Raw genomic sequence first — 20,554 nt, 5'->3', positions numbered from 1 at the left:
TGAGGAGTAAGTTTTTCATACAGATTATGTTGAGTGTCTGGAATGAGGTGCCAGAGGCAGTGGTGGAGGCAGGTACAATTACAACATTTGGACAGGTATTTCGATAGGGAAGGCAAAGGGGGATATGGGTCCAAAGTGCAGTTGGGATTAGTGTAGACGGGCATCACAGTCGGCATGGATGGGGTGGGCTGAGAGACCTTGTTTTTTGCTGAACGATTCTGATTCTATAAGATGGCAACATCTCCCCAAATGAAGTCCAATCTTCAATCGTACCAAGGGCTCTTCCTGCTACCAGGTGAATCAGAAACCACTGCTTCAACTCCCAGTCATTTGTTACTCAGACCCCTTCGTGGTTGTTTTGTTTGCAGCTTCAGTCCTGCTCTGAGGTCCATGTGACTTTCCCGGAGCTTCAACTTTCAGGGAAAGTTAGTCGGTGTTCCTGAAGAAATCCTTCCTTGCTTGACTTTGATCTGGGTCTGAATTAGTGCGCAGGTTTTAAAGGAGACACACGAGACGCAGATGCTGGAGTCTGGAGAAACACCAAAGGTGCTGGAGGAACTCAGCGGGTCGAGCAGCATCTGTAGAGGGAAATGGACAGCTGATGTTTTGGGCCGAGACTCCATCTCCCTCCACAGATGTTGCCCGACCCATTGAATTCCTCCAGCTGTTTCTTTTTTGTTTGCTGTGAAAACCTAAACATCTGGAAGTAGAAATTCTTCTGTAGTCACTCCTGCCAAAGAGACACCAGGGTCCCAGCCATGCTCTGTGTGGTGCTCCTGATGTTCCGTTCCACTAGCTGGAGGAGACTAAGACCTGTTTAGACTCCTGGCCGAAGATTTCCAGCTCACTGGTGACTTCCATATCAGAAAGGTTGGTGGTGTTGTGGATAGTGTAGAAGGTTGCTGTAGGTTACAACAGGAATTGATAGGCAGAGCTGGGCTGAGAAGTGGCAGATGGAGTTCAACCCAGAAAAGTGTGAAGTGGTACACTTTGGGAGATCGAATTTGAAGGCAGAATACAAGGTTAATGGCAGGACTCTTAGCAGTGAACAGGGGGATCTTTGGGTCCCCGTCCATAGATCCCTCAAGGTTGCCATGCAGATTGATAGGATGTATGATGTGTTGGCCTTCATTAGTCGGGGTATTGTGTTCAAGAGCCACGAGGTGATGTTGCAGCTCTATAGAACTCTGGTCAGACCACACTTGGAGTATTGTGTTCAGTTCTGGTCGCCTCATTATAGGAAGAATGTGGAAGCTTTAGAGAGAGTGAAGAGGAGATTTACCAGGATGCTGCCTGGATTGGAGAGCATGTCTTATGAGGATAGGTTGAGTGAGCTGGGGCTTTTCTCTTTGGAGAGAAGGAGGATGAGAGGTGGCTTGATAGAGGTGTACAAGATGATAAGAGGCATAGATCGAGTGGACAGTCAGAGACTTTTTCCCAGGGCAAAAATGGCTCACACGAGGGGACATAATTTTAAGGTGATTGGAGGAAGGTATAAGGGGGATGTCAGAGGCAAGTCTCTTATGTAGAAAGTGGTGGGTGCGTGGAACGCACTGCTGGCAGAGGTTGTGGGAGAAGATACATTAGGGCCATTCTAATAGACTCTTGGACTAATCTGTTAGTCTAATAGATTAATAGACTCTTAGGTAGCCACATGAATGATAGAAAAATGGGGTGCTATGTGGGAGGGAAGGGTTAGATAGATCTTAGAGCAGGATAAAATGTCGGCACAACATCGCGGGCTGAAGGGCCTGTACTCTGCTGTAATGTTCTATGTTAAAACTTCCATTTTTCAATATCTGCTCCCTTATCATGGCTACACAGGGATGGCTCTGGATGTTTATTAATTATTCAACAGGGCTTTAATTTCTAAAACAAACCCTATTGAGAAGTTGACCAGAAATACCAACAGAACCCAAATTCAGGTCCTGCTGATGTTGACCAATTTCATGCCTAATGTGGCCTCAGAATGAAGATCCAGGAGGCACCTTCGGAAGGTGAAAGATCAGTCTCATCTGAAAAACTCGGTGCAGCTGAGGACAGTCCTTCCTCTGCCCCTGTGAGAAATGGGCAAGTTGCAGCAGGAAACCTGTGTACCCATGTTGGACCATAAGACATAGGAGCAGAATTAGGCCATTTGGCCCATCGGGTCTGCTCCGCCATTCAATCAAGGTTGATTTATTTTTCCCTCTCAACCCCATTCTTCTGCCTTCTTCCCGTAACCTTTGACACCCTCACTAATCAAGAACCTATCAACCTCCGCTTTAGATACACCCAATGACTTGGCCTCCACAGGCGTCTGTGGCAATGAATTCCACAGATTCACCACTGAAAGAAATTCCTCCATCTCTGTTCTAAAGGGACATCCTTCTATTCTGAGGCTGTGCCCTCTGGTCCTAGACTCTCCCACTACTGGAAACACCCTCTCTGCATCCATTCTATTCTCAAGGGACATCCTTCTATTCTGAGGCTGTGCCTAAGGCATTCTATCCAGGCCTTTCAATGTTTGGTAGGTGTCAATGAGATCCCCCCTCATCCTTCTAAACTCCAGTGAGAAGAGGCCCAGAGCCATCAAACGCTCCTCATACATTTCACCCCCAGGATCATTCTCTTAAACCTGCTCTGGACCTTCTCCATTGCCAGCACATTGTTCTTCCTTGGTGATGGCGTAGTGACACCAACCATTGACCCAATCCGTCTGTGATGCGCAGAAGTCTTCCTACAGGAAGGCAAAGTCCATCTAGTGCCTCCTTCTTTTAAGCCTATTGGCCACCTGACAATGGTAAGAGTCATAGAGTCATACAGCACGGAAACAGGCCCTTCAGCCCAACTGGTCCATGTTGACCAAGATGCCCCATCCAAGCTCATCCCATTTGTCCGCGTTTGGCCCGTAACCTGAACTTTTCCTATCCATGGACCTGTCCAACTGCCTTATAAAGGTTGTTAATGTGCCTGCCTCACCCATTTCCTCTGGCAGCTCGTTCCACATACTGACCACCCTCTTGTGTAAAATAGTTGCCCCTCAGGTCCCTACAAAATCTGTATTATTGAAAGAATCTTGTTGCTTCAAGTTGGCTCAATGATCATTTTACAGAAAGAGAGATTTGCATTTTTATGTGACTTGGCAGGACCTCCCAATGTATATTACAGCCACAGAGAACTCTGTGAGTGTGTTCAGTATCACATGGCAGCCAATGTATGCACAGTGAGATCCCACAAAGATCAAATAATCTGTCCAACTGCAGACAAATGTTAATTGCTGGTGTCTTTCATCATTGATTGTTGCTATGCTTTCAGCATTGGCCAGCTGTGTATCAGCGCAGAGGGACTGCTCCAGACAAGCTTGCTATCCCCAACCCAGAGATCTAACCGTTGGACGAGTAAATAAACTTCAAGCTTCATCGACATGTGGCCTCCACGTGTCTGAGAGATACTGCAGTGCAAAGACGTACCATGGGCGGGTAAGTGACATTAACACTTCAGTAACTTGTTCCTGTGGTGCTGGCAAGTCTCGATAGCCTGCATTGACTAATAGTTCACAGTGCATTAACCTGACTAACATGACCAAATTCACTAATAAAACATCGTACTTTTTCAAACATATACCATTCCTATACTTGAGAGACAAACAACCTGCTGGAGGAACTCAGTGGGTCGAGCAGCACCTGTGGGCTGAAAGAAATTGTCGACGCTTCAGGTCGAAACTCAGAATCCTGATGCGGGGTTTCTACCCAAAATGTCCACAATTCCTCTCCCCCCACAGACGCTGCTCAACCTGCTGAGTTCCTCCAGCAGATTGTTTGCTGCTCCAGATTCCAGCATCCGCCGTCTCCTGTGTCTGCCTATATTTGAGAGAACAGTGTTAAGGAAAAATAACAAGACAAATATCTGTCAGGCCATATTACACTTGACAGGTATTGTGGAAAAGCTCAATACTTAATGAAGTACAGTAATCTCGAGGACAGATGTCAGCAGGATCAGAACAGCAATGACAGGTCATTCTGTTAACACCCCTTGCCTGACTATCCTTTGCGGGCAGTGTGCATGTCCTGACACATTGTGTAATTGGCCATGTCCAATGGGAAGCCCAGTGGCCGACACCTCAGACAGGCTGAGGGAGCATTAATCTCATTCTGTCTGACCCCTTCCCCAACCGTGGTCTGGGGCCCCTGCAGCACTCCTGCATCATTCCAAACTGTGGACGTGGTCCCTTCCTAAGTCTCGGTGGCTAAATCTGTGGAGCCATTGAGGGAATCTCCAGGATTTCTGATGGAGTCCAGGTATGAAGAAGTGAGTTGAGTGGGGCAAAGGCAGGTAGAAACAATGGGCCTACCAGGACCAGTCCTGTTCATGCATCTCTAGTACAGAAGTGGGCAGTGCGGGGCTGGGACACGACAAAGTTGAAGGCCATGGAGTTGGAATTGGAACTAGTTTTTGGAATGGGTTTATTAATGTCACATGTACAGAGGTACAGTGCAAAACTTGTCTTGCATACTGATCGTACGGGTCAACTCATTACACAGTGCATTGAGGCAGTACAGGGTAAAACAATAGCAGAATGCAGAACAAAGTGTCACAGCTACTGAGAAAGTGCAATGCAGGCAACAATAAGGTGAAAGGTCAATACAAGGTAGATTTTGAGGTCAAGAGTCCATTTTATTGTACTAGGGAACCATTCAATAGTCTTATAACAGTGGGATAGAAGCTGTCCTTGAGTCTTGTGGTACGTGCTTTCAGGCTTTTGTGTCTTCTGCCCGATGGGAGTTGGGAGAATGTCTGGGGTGAGTGGGGTCTTTGATTATGCTGGCTGCTTTACCGAGGCAGTGAGAAGTGTAGACAGAATGCATGGAGGGGAGGCTGGCTCCTGTGATGTGCTGGGCTGTGTCCACAACTCTCTGTGTTTCTTGTGGTCGTGGGCAGAGCAGTTGCCATACCAAGCTGTGATGCATCTGGATAGGATGCTTTCTATGGTGCATCAATAAAAATTAGTGAGGGTTGATGGGAACATGCCAAATTTCTTTAGCTTCTTGAGGAAGTAGAGGCATTGATGAGCTTTCTTGACTGTGGCATCTATGTGGTTGGCCCAGGACAGGCTGTTGGTGATGTTCACTCCCAGGAACTTTAAGCTCTCAACCCTCTCGACCTCAGCACCATTGATGTAGACAGGCATGTGCACCACCACCCCTCCTGTAGTCAATGACCAGCTCTTTTGTTTTGCTGACATTGAGGGAAAGGTTGTTGTCATGACACCATGTCACTAGGCTCTCTATCTCCTTCCGGTACTCTTACCCATCATTATTTGAGATACGGCCCACTACGGTGGTGTTATCTGCAAACTTGTAGATGGAGTTAGAGCAGAATCTGGCCACACAGTCATGAGGGTATAGGGAGTAGAGTAGAGGGTTGAGGACGCAGCCATGTGGGGCACCAGTGTTGAGAATAATCGTGGCGGAGGTATTGCTGCCTATCCTCACTGATTGTGGTCTGTTGGTCAGGAAGTCAAGGATCCAGTTGCAGAGGGAGGTGTAGACTCCCAGGTCTCGGAGTTTGGAGATGAGTTTGCTTGGAATTATAGTATTGAAGGCGGAGCTGTAGTTAATAAACAATAGTCTAACAGAGCTGTCCAGATGCTCCAGAGATGAGTGTAGGCCCAGGAAGATGGCATCTGCCATAGACCTGTGTCGGTGGTAGGTGAATTGCAGTGGGTCGAGGTTGTCTGGGAGGCTGGAGTTGATGTGTGCCATGACCAGCCTCTCGAAGCACTTCATGATGGTGGATGTCAGAGCCACTGGGCGGTAATCAGTAAGGCAGTGGGAGAGGATCTCCCCTCATTAAGGAGGAGAGATCTCCTGATGCGATGAGATGTATAACAGAGCTGGAGGTGGTGTCCTGGTGTTTATTAGTGGGGTCGTGGCCCTGAGAGAGGTATGCAGAGGTGTCAGAAGCTGGCACCTGGCCTCTGCAAGGTAAAGGTTAGTGCACCGGACTACACAGTTGTCTGTGGGTTTGGTGATGAGATCGGGCTTGGTCTGAAGTGAGCAGAGTGCGACTGGGTTCTGTTCTGTTACACTGTCCAGTTCACACCCTCAGAGACTGAATACTACAGTGCAGCATCATTAATATCAAATCCTACTTCCTGTATGGGAAGAAAATGCTGCAAAAGAGATATGTATCATTCTCCGCAGTCAGAGGCTGCATGTGTCACGGTGAATCAGGGAGTAACGCTGATATTAATCATCCTGACCTTGTACTGGATGTTGGGTTGTGGTTCCCCGTCCAGCCTTATTGGGCCGCACACATCACACGCTGCAGCTGCACAGTTTCCTGCCTTGCTCTGACTTGATCACTGTCTCACCCACTTCATTCACACTTTCCCGAGTCAAAGTCGAATTATTTATTGGCAGTAGGCACTTTGCTGTAACTTAATCAGACAGGGTGGGTCCCAGTCTTGTTTGTCTGAAGTTTCATGTTACAATGTGCTGACTGACTGCAGCTTAACCCATTCACTTCTTCAACAGAATGTAGAAAATTCCAAGCTTACCATCTTTATTAAACAATTAACAGTGTGCTGACCATGGTTCTGACTCTGAAGGATGTTGGGGAGTGTCGCTGCAAAGGATCAGGCTGTAACTCCTGAGGCTTCCCGACTTGGGTCCAGTGTCAGCTTTACTCAAATCTGCCCACAGCCCCTTAAAAATACCTTCAATCCCTCCATCTTCACCAGTTACTGTCCCACTTCCAACCCCCTTTCCCTTTCCAAAGTCCAAATTGCATAGGTGCCAGCTTTGTGTTCAATTACAATTCCCCGTTGCCACCTTGAGCCCTCACACCCTGTTCCCAGACACTACACTGGCTCCCTGTCCAATGAAGCTTCGATTTTAAGGTTCACATCCTTGCGTTGATCTCCAGGGCCACAGCTGTCCTCACCCACCACCCTCTCCACAACTACATTGACGTCTCCACATGTTCCTTCAGTTTCAACCTTCTCACCATCTCTCCATTGTTGGTCATCACGCTCTCTGCTGCCCTCCCCTCAACCTTCCCACCTCAATCCTGTAAGAAGCTCTTTAAAACCCACCCCTTTGGCCAAGCCTTTGGTCACCACCCTGAGAGCTTCACGTCTGGCTGTCTGGCCACACTCCCATTCATCACATTTCACCTCACAATATCACCAACGGTTTGTCCTGGTCCAACCACATGGATGCTACAGCCAAGAAAACGCACCGGCATCTCTGCTTCTTCAGAAGGCTAAGAAAATTCAGCATGTCCCTGATGACTTACCAATTTTTACAGATGCACCATAGAAAGCATCCTATCACAGCCTGGTATGGCAACTGCTCTGCCCAAGACCACAAGAATTGCAGAGAGTCAATGCTGGCTCCCAGCAGATCAATCCATCAATCCCATTCCTCACAACTTACTTTCCTGTAGCCTTGTAACTTATTCTCACTAACTTTTTCTTCTGATTCTTCTGCCATTTAAAGGTAATTTACAGCAGCCAGTTAACCGGCCAGCACGGCCTTGGGATGTCGGGGGGAATTGGAGAACCCAGGGGAGCCCACATATCAATTCACACAGACGCATTGGGTTGAATGTCCATTAAAGAACTATTTCTCAGGTATATGTAAGGGATCCTGTTGTGTTATTCTGAAGAAGATTAGCAGAATTTCCCCAGGGTTCAGAGGACGTTTTTTTATTCTCCAACACCTTTGGTACACAGGCTCTCCGACCATTATCCATTGCAGTTTGTGGGATCTTTCTGTGTTAATCAGCATGTTTCTAATGGAAAGATGGTGACTACACTTCATTAGGATGCCATTGGCTCTAAAGCACTTTGGCAGCCATGGAGGTCAGGACTGAACCAGGGTCGCTGGAACCTTGAGGCATCTGCACTACCAGCTGCAGCATTGTGCTGCCCTGTCAGTCCTGAGTTAGCGTCACATCTGAAGGTCTGCAGAATGCAGCTGAAGGGCTCCACCAGAAAGTCAGTCCAGATGTCTGAGCTTGAATCCCTGGAAGACTTGTACCCTAGGAGACAGGAGAGTATCCCACCAAGCCTCTGCTCACACTTGCTTTGTGATAAGACTCAGATTGTTATCAAAAGTAAAAACCTGCAGATGCTGGAAGTCTGAAATAAAATGAAACTGCTGGAGATACTCAGCAGGTCAGGCAGCATCCATGGAGAGAGAGCGACTGATTGACGTCATTGACCCTTCATCAGAACATTCTGTTGGGAGGTCACCAACCTGAAACGTTACCTCTGTTTCTCTCTCCACAGATGTTGCCTGACTTGCTTCTGTTTTTATTTCATATTTTACTTGCCCTTCCATCCAGCTGATTAAAGTCATACTCTGCAAGGGCACTTTTGAGAATGGAGATATTTGTGAGATAATGTAGAAATGTAGGCGTCTGTATTGCTGTGGAAATATTGACAGGAATCATGCTGAGCTTTGCACTGGTAAGGATGGGGAACAGTTCACCCTTCAAACATTGTCTGACTGTTGGGACCTCTCCCGGATACAAGAAATGTGATGACTTCTGAGGTCCAATGATCCAATACTCTGGGTTAGTGATGTTAGTTGAGGAATAAATATTGTCCGCAGGGGAGTATACTGGGAAGAACTCCCGTGCTTCTCTGCACTGTAGACTTGTCCAGTGATTCGACTGAGTAATGCTTGTAATGCAACAAGGAAGAAACTTAGTGCTGACGGTTTTGGAACTATTGGATAAGTTGAAAAAGTTTTCAGATGAGTTGATTATATTTAGCTCAATAATTTAGTTATAACACCTTTTTATAAAGGAACACCTTGTCAGACTGGAAGGCTCCCATTTTGTTGCAGGAGGTTTCCTTATCTGCACCTTTCACTGTGTGCTGTGAATCCTGTCATTCCCTTGGGATCAATAAGGGAGTGTGGGGACATCAAGGTGGTTAGGGATAAGTATCTTAACTAGATTCTTAAAGTTTGTCGTTAGAGTTAGCAACTTGCAATCAGATCGGCTGAGTTTGTGCAACGATAGAAAATTCCTACTGCAAGTTCTCTGGAGAAAATGTTGACACAATTGCTAAATTGGCACAGGATTCACATTGGTAGATCTGCCAATGTTTTGCAAAATTAACTTAGAACAGCAGAAAGTGACTCCTTCAGCCATGGCTACGTGAAGAGTATTGAGGACATTGGCTCCCAATGATGTGTATTCAGGCCAAATCAGTCACAGTTTCATCAGAGTGTAATGTTACACAACTATCGCCATTGGGATCTCAATAACTCAGCAGACAGAATGTGGAACAGAACTTCACATAATTTCAAAGGGCAGGATTGGAGAAAAAGAATGTCACTCTGTGCCCGTTTCAGTGTCATAACCTCGAGTTGGACAAAGCTCGATTCGGAGCTGAAACCATTGAGTCATAAAGTGATAGAATTGTAGAGTATAGAAGCAGGCCCTTCAGCCCAACATATCCATGCTGACGTCCCATTTACCCACGTTTGGTCTGTAGCCTACAAAGTCTTGGTGATTTAAGTGCTTGTCCAGATGCTGTGAGAGAACCTGCCTCTACCACTTTCACTGGCAGACCGTTCCAGAATCCAACCAACCTCTGCATGAAAAGCTCCCCATCAGACGCCTCTCTGAACCTCCTACCTCTCAACTTATACCTCACTCCTTTGTTTTGGACATGCCCATCGAGGAAAAGATTCTTACTCTCCACCCTATCTATCCTCATAATTTTGTATGTCTCTATCATGTCCCCCCTCAGCCTCCTCTGCTCCAGCCTATCCCATCTCAGGTAGCATCCTCAAGAATCTCCTCTGCACCTTCTCCAGTGCTATCACATCCTTTCTAAGGTGCGGTGACCAGAACTGCACGCAATATTCCAAGTCTAACCTGTAAAGTTTTAACGTGACGTCCCAGCACTTTGGCCCGATGCAGTGACAGATAAAGATGAGCATCCCATATTTCTTCTTCCCACCCAGTGCTGCCAATTTCAGGGATCTACGTACCGCAAGTTCCCTCTGTTCATCATCGCTCCCCGAGACCCTGCCATTTCCTATGTACACCCTATTGTTCTTCCAAAATGCATCACTTCACACGTATCAGCAATATTCCATAAAACAGGTCACATCAAAGTGCTGACCTCCCTATCCTAGCTGGGGCTCTGGAACCACAGGGCTAAATTAAACCACGTCCATTCTCCTTACTGGCTTCAGTGTTGTGGTTCAGATCCAGATTGTTAACACAAAATCTTCACTAGTTGACTTGAACTATAGCAAGAAAAACAGGAGTATGCATGTCTGAATTTTGCATTCTCCAGGCAACTATCTAAGGTAAGCTGAGTGAAATGCAAATAGTATTTGTTTTAAAGCAAAAAGCCATGGTCACCCATTTCAGTGAAACAGACTGAAGAGTACAACAGTCACCAGTGAAAAATATTTCACCTCTTCAACAGCCCACAGGACATTTGGATGAGATTCTGATCTCACTGATAACTGCTGACGAAACATCTCCTAAATACATTGATGCAGCATCTGCAATGCCAATCCTGCCAGTGACATCCACATTCTGTAAAGGAATACAGTTAAAATATGTTTGAAATAATCTCTTGTGGATGGGAGTGAAACCCAAAGAGATTGGAGGGATTCTAAGTGTGACGTCACTCCAGGTTGGGTTTATGGGATGAAGATAAATTGGCCTTGAATGTTCTCTTCAGGTCCTGACTTGAATGAAGGTGTGGTTACATAGCCAGAGAACCGAATAATGGGGTTGAGTAAATTAACCTTTAATTGGAGGAAAGAGCAGACGTTTTGTATTCATGGTGAGGTGATCCGTGTCCGTGACTTTCTTTGTTCCACAGGAGCTCCTGCAGTGCTGTATCTGTGACTCCAGGAATGAATACAATCCTGTGTATTTCACAAACAGCCATCGTATCAGCAACGTCGTTCCCTCAGGTTCCCTGAGAAGCTGGTGGCAATCAGAAAATGGTAAGATCAGTATCCCTCTTCTTGAAAATTCCATAGTAAAATAAAGCTTCCATTATCTTGGAATTATACCACCTAAGGACTTCTGGAAGATGTGTTTCCAAACCTCACTCTCAAAACACCTGGCCCTCATATTTGGGCATCATGTCCCAGGCCTAGACGCCAGGCAGGGGAAATAACTTCTCTTTATCTATCCTAATTTCTCACTTCATACCTTGAAAATATTTGATTGATATAATCTGACCAAATCCTTAAATATTTTTGGTCTTTTATTCTTCTCCTGTCTTTGTGTTTACAGATCAGGATCAAGTGTTCATTCAGTTAGACATGGCTGGAAAGTTCCAGCTGAATGATGTCATGCTAAAATTTAAGGTAAGATACACCCTTTGGAAAGCATGGCGCTGAGATGTTTTCTGTTCTGCCTGCACTGTTTACCCCATCCTGTCCTCAATGGGAGAGGACAATGCAACAATAGCAAGGAAACCAAGGGATGACACCAGAGAGCCAACAGATTGTATGGCATTCCTTACTTTCCTGCCATCCCACTGCCAACCTGCACCAATGAATGTGGGAAGAAGCTTTGAGTTTAAAATTCAGCCTCAGATATTTAGGAATCCCAAGGGCAGTGTCACTGTTCCTTTACCCCCAAAGAAGGCATTTCTCTCAGAAACCCAGTGATGATATCATTTCCCTGAAAATGGCTAAACACAGAAACACTAACTTCTACTTTATGGATTCATTACTTGGTCAGAGAGTGACAAGTAAAGATCTTGGACTTTCTGATTAGGTTGAAATGAAATATCTACTATTTTGTTAACACTACCATATACTTGTTTATTCATTCAAGGGAAGTAGCTCACTTTCTACAGACCAAGGCCGTAACTATAGGCACTCGCATGGGCCCCACCTGTACCTGCTCTTTGTTGGCTACATTGAGCAGTCTCTGTTCCAAGCCTACTCCGGCCCCATTCCTCATCTCTTTCTCCGCTATACCGATGACCGTATTGGTGCCACCTCTTGCACCTGTGCGGAACTCGACAGCTTCATAAATTTCACCACTAATTTTTACCCTGCTCTCCAATTCACCTGGACTATCTCTGACACCTCTCTCTCCTTCCTCAATCTTTTCATCTCCATCTCAGGAGATTCCTTATCCACTGACCTCTCTCTTTCTCAAGTAACCAGAATTATTGTGTATCCCGAATGACCTTTGAAAGGATGATGGTGATCAAGTCCCTTTGGCCCAACTGGCCCATGCCAACCAACCTGCCTGCCTAAGCTAGTCCCACTTGCCTGCATTTGGCCCATATCCCTCTAAACCTTTCCTATCCATGTTCCAGTCTAGTTACTAGACCACTAAGTGGCCTTTAGCTCGTTTGGGAATCAAATTTAGGCCAGGGTCAGTTTTGATATTAGTGAACCATAAAAATAGATTTTTATGTCAGTTCAGTGGTTCCACTGATGGCCATTACTGATCTGAGCTTGTTATTCCAAGTTTATGTATACTTAGATTTCCCAGGATGGGATTGAAACTCATTTCTTTGGAGTATGTCTGGGTTACTGGTCCAGGACTATAACCACTGTGCAACCATTCCCCACTGTGATGATGAATCCAGAACAGTCCTGATTCGTTCAATAGGCTGCAGGTCAAAATAACTGCAGATGTTGGAAATCTGAAATAAAAGCAGACATGCTGGAGCCACTCGGCAGGTCAGACAGTGTCTTTAGAGAGAGAGAAACACCATGACCTGTGTTGCACCATTTTCTTTTTACTGATTATAACTGAGTGAAAATTCCTAGTTAGATCCCTTGTTTTCATTAGCTTGACCATTTCTAGCTAACTAGATCACTTGTTAACTAGACTATTTTTAACTACATCACTTGTAGTTAACTGAATCACCTGCAGTTAACTAGATTAATTGTAGTTAACTAGATCACTTGTGGTTAGCTAACCTATTTGTAATTAGCCAGATCATTTGAAGTTAGACTACTTGTAGTTAAGTGGATCACTTGTAGTTAACTAGACCACTTGTAGTTAGGTAGACTAGTTGTAGATGACTAGACCACTTGTGATTAGCTAGACTACTTATAGTTAACTAGATCACGTGATTAGCCAGACCATTTGTAATTAGCCAGATCATTTGAAGTTAGCTAGACTACTTACAATTGAGTGGACCACTTGTACTTACTAGACTATCTGTAGATGACCAGAACACTTGTGGTTAGTATCAGTAAGCAACAATGTGTTGGCAGTGGGGGTAAATTGCTGAGTTTGTTTATCTCAGTTCACTGCTGGTCCTCCCCTCAGCTCTGACTGAGAATGTTCTGGTGACCTCGCGTCTGAAGCCTCCTGCTTTATGTTCCCTGCAGTCTCCACGCCCTGCTGCTATGATGATCGAGCGCTCGGAGGACTTTGGCAGGACATGGAAGCCCTACCAGTACTTTGCTGATGACTGTGCCGCCTCCTTCCCTCACATTGCAACGAGCCAACCACGGAACTTTGGTGACATCCGTTGCCAGGAGCAATCTCGGACACACGATCCATCGGATGACCAGGTACTGGTTGAAGCTGGCCACACTCCAGTGACTTCCCGCTCTCGAGGGGAGTCAGGAAACTGGCTGCTGTCATAGAAACCAGAACACATTCAGTGGGGAACAGTGACATCGGAAACACAAACACCATCTGCAGCACCACTTACATAAATCAGCAACAATTACTCAGTTAAAGGAGTCACTCCAACTGATTCTTCTTTCTTTGTCGGATTCTAGGTTACATTTAACCCGCTCAGCCTGGCTGACTACATCAGTGCCACAAAAGGCGACAAGATTAACAGTAAGACTTTGCTTTAACCTAATAAATCACACGCTGCCTTAATGATCTTTCCACTTTTAAATGAACTCTGAGCTCTTGAATATTTTTGAAATTGTTAAATCTTCAAAGAGCCCCTGTGATGGGTAACATGTGCCAGGCACCCCCCTCAGGGGTGGTCAGAATCTGGCAGAGCCACAGAGTGAGGGTCTCGGGCAAGTGATCTAAAGCTTGGTCAGGGATGAAGGTTTTAATCAAAGTCTTAAAGGCTAAGCAAGAGGCAAACAAGTTTAGTGAGGGAGCTTGGAAGATGCAGCTGCCAATATCGGAGCGACTAAATTCTTCAGCCATGCCGAACTCTGGGAGGGCAGAGACTTTCAGGGTAATAGGTCAGGAGGAGGAAGCTGGCAACACAGGGAGTGGTTAAGAAAGCACGTGGGATACTTGTTTTCAGTAGCTGGGACATTGAGTTGTGGAGCAGGGAGACCTTAGTACTACGTTATAACACACTGGTTAGGCCACATGGAAAATTGTGGTGTGTTTCTGGTTGCCACCCTATAGGAAGGATGTGATTGCATCAGAGAGGGTGCAGAGGAGGTTCACCAGGATGGTGCCAGACATGGAATGTTTCATTACGTGGAGATGCTGGATAGCCTGGATTTCCTCGGAACAGTGGAGGCTGATGGGTGACCTGATAGATGTATACGAAAATGAGATTGGGTGCATAATAAGAAAGTTCTCCCCATGGCGGAGGTGTCTAGGACAAGAGGGCATGTGCTTAAGGTGAGGAATAAGAGGTTTAGAGGGGATCTGTGGAAGAATTTGTTCTCCCAGAGAGTGTTGGTATCTGGAACACACTGCCTGAGGGCATGGTGGAGGCAGCGACTCTCACAATGTTTAGGGAGCATTTAGATGAACACTTGAATCACCAAGGCAGAGAAGGATACAGACCAAATGTTGACTAAATGGGATTAGCATAGATGGGTCCTTGATGACCAGCATGGACATGGTGGGCTGAAGAGCCTGTGTCTGTGCTGTACGACTCTATCATGGGGAGTAGGAGGGGTGGAAGGAGGTTACAAAGATTGGAAGGGGATTTGGAAATGAGATTGAGAATTTTAAAATCAAACATTGATTGACCAGAAACCAGAGTGTTCACTGATCCCAGAGGTGAGGAGTGACTGGAATTGGTGCCAGTGTCCTGAACAATTAGTGTTGGGATAGTGGGAACACAATCAGATAGTGAGTGTTGGGTCATTGACTGTGAAGCAGAGAGGTGGACCACAGAAGCTTTCCTTCCCAATTGGATATGCACTCTTGATTTAACTTCTAGGGCAGAAAATTATTTCAAACACAGATACATTTCATTGTTTTACAGTATTAATAACTTCTTAAAAGGCCTACATCATCAGGATTCCTTTTGTGAGTTGCCAGCTGCACTTTGCTGTTAAGATTGTGTTGGGATTATTGTATCCTTTCATTGATGCTTCTCTGGTTACAGCCAATGGACATGTCAGGACCTGCCATTTCTTTAAAATGTGCATAGTTTCTTATTGTTTCAAAAGTTTAAGAGCAATATGTTTCTCTGCTCAGAGACTTTAGTGAGACGACAGACCAGGTTATAAAGCACAGGCAAGGTTTTGTCCCAAAACATTGACAGTTCCTTTCCCCCCGACAGATGCTGCTCAGTCCACTGAGATCCCCCAGCAGGTTGTTTGTTTGACCAGTAAAAAAAACAGGACTAACCATTAAACTCCGAACTCAGTGAGCTGCTAATGAAAGAATAGAAACAGAAACTGCAATAAGGAGTCCAGCTTTGTACAGAGGAAGCACAAGATGACAATGGACTGTTTCGGGGTGTGTGGGGCCTGGGAGTTCTGTTCAAGTGGTTCCATTTACAGCTCTGATGCTAAAGCCTGCAATGGGTGTTTTGTTGCATTCAAGGGACAGTATAAAGTTTTCTACTGCTGTAATTGTACAAACTGTGTTCAACCTTATTTAAAAGTGGTTCTTATTAATTATAGCGCTATGAGAAGAGTCATAGCTTTGCTGTATTTTTCATTTTTAAAAAATCATTTTTTTTTTAGATTTAGCACCATTTACGAACCTAAGGATTAATTTCATCAAACCATACAAGTCACCCTCCTCTCAACAGCTCCGCAATGTCAACACCTTCTATGCTGTGTATGAGCTGAAGGTCCAGGGCAGCTGTTTCTGCCACGGACATGCATCCAGCTGTGTGTCAGAAGACAACTCTTCGTTTACACCGCAGGGCCCCAGGCCAATGGTAAGAATCCCTTTGCCATTTCATGCACTGATTGGGATTGAAGTACACAGCAGACTGACTGCATAAATTCGACTAAAGCTCTGACTTTTGCCATGGCTGCTTGCACATGACAATGAAATGCATTGTTATTCCATGACCCCCACGTAGTTCTGGAAGTGTGGAGATGGCAGAAATTCTTGTACAATGGCATAAACGTGAAACAAGTCCATCTGAAACAGTGTCCAGTTATCACAGCCTGAACTTTATCCTTCACAATGGCATTTGTATATAATCCAATTAACTGTGCCACAGGATCTCTGTAGGATCAGTCCCGTCTTGTTATTACAGCCACCCTGTCTGTAGGGGTGTTCAGTGTTGCAGTCTGTAAATCCCTTTATACCGACACTTACTCATATACATGGTGCTGTGAACCTCCTCATACCACATTTTAAATCCCACTTCCCTTGTACAATGCCTCTACACTAACTCAATGTAACTGCACTGTGTAATGTATTGACCTGTACGATCGGTGTGCAGGACAAGTTTTTCACTCGGTACAATAATAAACCAACACCAGTACAATGAAATCCATCCTTGCTCCCCATCACCCTTCTCTTACCCACACCCCTCTGTCATCCTCGGTCACCCTCTGGAACATCCCAATCTTTTTGTCCCTCTACCTCCTGGTCCTGTGAAGAAACAAATTCTTCCACAAACTTCCGGCCGTGCCTGTCAGCTTCTCACAAAGTTATCACCTATCCCCTTCTCCTGCTCTGAAGCCGCTTGGAGAATGCAGAGACCCTGCCCTTGGCCTGTAACAAAGGCCACACTCTGGGGAATGAAAGGTGTGTCAGAGCAGAATTTCTATTAACGATAGTTCTCCAAGTTAGCAGCCTTCAGTGGACTTCACTTACCAGAAATTGGTGCCAATTTCTGATTGTTCTGGGTGTTCAGCTGGTACAGAAATGTGGTTTACATTATAGAGCATCTGTTGCATTGCCTCTGTATATTTGAGACAGTTGAGTCATGATCCAAACTAGAACAGCACAGTACAGCACAGGAACAGGCCCATCAGACCGCGATGTTGTGCCAAACTAATTAAACTAGTAATTAAATGCCTAACTAAACTAATCCCTTCTGCCTGCACAATGTCCATCTTCCTCCATTCTCTGCACATTCATGTGCCTATCTAAGAGCCTCTTAAACCCCTCTATCATATCTGCCTCCACCGCCACCCCTGGCAGCACATTCCAGGCACCCACCACTCTCTTTGCTTTTTAAAAAAAAACTTGCTGTGCACATCTCCTTTGAACTTGCCCCTTCTCACCTTAAATGCATGTCCCCTGGGAAAAAGATATTGGCTATACCTCTATCAGGTCTCCCCTCAGCCTCCAAAACTCCAGAGAAAATAACCCAAGTTTGTCCAACCTCTCCTTATAGCTCATGCCCTCTAATCCAGGCAGCATCCTGGTGAACCTCTTCTGCACCCTCTCCAAAGCCTCCACATCCTTCCTGTAATGGGATGACCAGAATTGAATGCATTACTCCAGATGCAGCCTAACCAGAGTTTTATAAAGTTACAACTTAACTTCCCAACTTTTGAACTCCAGTGTCTCAACTAATAAAGGCAAGCGTGCCGTACACCACCTTTACCACCCTATCAACCTGTGCAGCCACTTTCAGGGAGCTATGGACTTGGACCCCAAGATCCTTCTGTACATCAACACTGTTAAGGGTCCTGCCATTAACTATGACCTGTCTCTTTACATTTGATCTCCCAAAGTGCAACATCTGGCCGGATTAAACTCCATCTGCTATTTCTCCACCCATACCTGCAACTGATTGATATCCCGCTGTATCCTTTGGGAGTCTCCCACATGATCCACGACACCAAGCTTTGTTTCATCTGCGAACTTGCTACCTCACCCATCCACATTTTCAGCCAGGTCATTTATATTTATCAATATTTGTATTTTTGGTTTTGCTTTGTCAGTGGTTTGCTCTTCATTTCTTTTAGACTTACGGACAGTGCGCCTGTGAGCACCATACAGCAGGCAAAAACTGTGAGATGTGTGCCAGCTTCTACAATGACCAACCATGGAAGCCCGCTGATGAATACAGTCCTAACAGGTGTAAAAGTGAGTAACGCCGCATTCTGTCCCTCTTGATGGGCCTAGGTTTGCTTTCCTGTATTTGGAGTAAGGTACCATGCACGGACTAATTATAGAAGACTAAAATTGCCGAGCATTTGTTGGGTGATGGATATCCTCCCCGTGCTGCTTTTGTCAAATGTTATTCCTGGTATTTCTAAATGTGTTACCACCACGGTAAATGGAGTGAATCATTTATTTGGTCCTGGGCCCAACTGTCAGTTCTGGTCTCTCTAAGAAAAGGCTGGGAGGTATTTAGCCTGCAATGACAATGCCCTCTCTCGCCCACCACAGGGCAATTACTGGAAGTGTTTAACCAATGTTTTACAGACCAATGTGTTGCCACTTTTTAATGGGTAATTTAGTAACTCTGTGGTTCACTCACTGGAGTCACACCTTCAGCCCAGGTGAGGGGAGAGTCAGAAAAGCGTGTGTTGCGATAAATCTCCACGTGCCCATGGTTCCATCAGAAGCCCCTCACCAGTGGGTGACACGTGCCACCCTCCCACGCTCAGGAGGCCAAACTTTGACTGGAGATGGGTTTCCCACCCTACATTTGTAGCACTTCCTTGGCTGTAGGTGTGGGAGGGCAGTGATTATTTATCTTATCCTAAACTTGCAACAGCACAAGAAGACATTCACCCCATCAGGTCCATGCCAGCTCCCAAGGGAGCAATCCCATCAGTTCCCTTCCCCCTTTCCTATTTCCCTGTATCCCAGTAACGTGTTCTATCCCACACATGTCCATCAACCCCCTTTGGAATTTGTTTTGCCATTAACCTGCATTCCTGGTATTTTACAGCAGCCAGTTAACATATTGGTTGGCACAGACATTGTGGGCTGAAGGGCCTGTTCCTGCACTGGACTGTTCTATGTTAACCACTACGTTTAGTTTTTTAAAAAAAAGACATTCCCCTCAAATCCCCTTTAAAACTCCTTTCTCTTGCCTTCAAACTGTACCCACACACCTTTGGGATGTGGGAGAAAACCGGATTAACTGGGGCAATGGCTGATACCTGGAAGACGCTGCTGGAGGTGGGATCAGCTACAATTACTGAGCTTAAGAGGCACTTAGATGGGTAAGTGAACAAGGCATAGAAGGATACGGTCCTCATGTTGGCAAATGTGATGAGTGCAGATGGGTAAAATGGTCAGGATGGACGAGATGGGCCAAAGGGTCCATTTCTGTGCTCTACAACTATGAAACTCTCACAGGGAGAACGTGCAAACTCCACATAGACAGCACCAGAGTCAGAATCAAACCCAGGGCCTTGGAGTGGAGAGACAGTACACTGCTCTGATCACTCCATCAGTGTTCCACTCGCTGAGAGCCAGTTGTAACTTGTTATTTTGATTCTCTGGTAATTGGTTTATTATTGTCACATGTACCAAGATACAGTGAAAAGCTCTGTTTGCGTGCTGTCAGATCATTCCATACATAAGTACATCGAGGTAGTGCAAAAACACCAGAATGCAGAATATAGTGTTACAGTTACAGAGAAGATGCAGGTAGACAAAGTGCAGGGGCCACGATGAGGTAGATCGAGAGATCAAGAGTTCATCCTTATTGTACAAGAGGTCTGTTGAAGAGTCTGATAACAGCAGGATAGAAGCTGTCCCTGAGCCTGGTGGGACGTGTTCTCAAGCTTCTACATCTTCTCTTGCCTTCCCCTGCAGAATGCAACTGTAACAACCACTCGCAGAAGTGCCACTTTGATGCCGAGGTGTACCGGGCCAGTGGGGGGACCAGTGGGGGAGTCTGTGACGACTGCCAACACAACACCATGGGGAACAACTGCGAGAAGTGCAAGCCCCCCTTCTACCGACATCCCCAGCGAGATATCACTGCACCTGATGCCTGCGTGGGTGAGTGGACTCTCTCCTATCTCAGTGTTGCTTGGAGAATTCTGGACCAGTGTAAACACCTCACCGCTTCCTGCAGCCTCGACTACTTGGCAAACCGTTCCACTCCCAGTGGGTTTTGGATTGCATGGCACCAATTTTCCTTCAACAACACAAAAAAACAATTTGTTACTAGTGTGAAATGAGGGACAAACATGAAATTATTGACTTGAATTCAGTTGTTCAACTGAATTCATCTTCTCCATTGGGTTGGGGTCTAATCGTCGCCTTCTATTGCTACTCAGTGAGAGGGGCCAGGTAGCAGAGCCAACATACCGTTCTTCAAATGACCAAGTGTCTACCCCAGACCTGCTGGTGTCATGTCAGCTGGCAACGTGCATGGCTGTACGAGAGATCCCAAACCTGTGCATTTATTATGTTCACTCCTATGTAGACACTGTTGTCCGTCCCTGAATGCCCCTGAGAGGCTGACATTCATCCACCCTCTGGGACC

General features: G+C 45.7%; 1 protein-coding gene across 1 annotated transcript in view; it reads left to right on the top strand.

Annotated features, from left to right (window-relative positions):
* The window catches only part of LOC127580807 (laminin subunit beta-3-like), a 48,006-nt gene that overhangs the window by 2,633 nt on the left and 24,819 nt on the right, over window positions 1–20,554 (top strand). Inside the window, exons 3-10 of the mRNA XM_052034709.1 lie at window positions 3,298–3,461; window positions 10,850–10,976; window positions 11,272–11,345; window positions 13,344–13,529; window positions 13,743–13,806; window positions 15,870–16,069; window positions 18,066–18,186; window positions 19,876–20,064. Coding sequence (XP_051890669.1) covers window positions 3,298–3,461; window positions 10,850–10,976; window positions 11,272–11,345; window positions 13,344–13,529; window positions 13,743–13,806; window positions 15,870–16,069; window positions 18,066–18,186; window positions 19,876–20,064 — 1,125 coding nt within the window. The remainder of the gene's footprint in view (window positions 1–3,297; window positions 3,462–10,849; window positions 10,977–11,271; window positions 11,346–13,343; window positions 13,530–13,742; window positions 13,807–15,869; window positions 16,070–18,065; window positions 18,187–19,875; window positions 20,065–20,554) is intronic.

Source organism: Pristis pectinata, chromosome 20 (assembly GCF_009764475.1).
Source record: "Pristis pectinata isolate sPriPec2 chromosome 20, sPriPec2.1.pri, whole genome shotgun sequence".
NCBI lineage: Eukaryota > Metazoa > Chordata > Chondrichthyes > Rhinopristiformes > Pristidae > Pristis > Pristis pectinata.
Note: the sequence above shows the minus strand (reverse complement) of the source record. Positions and strands in the feature narration are given on the sequence as shown.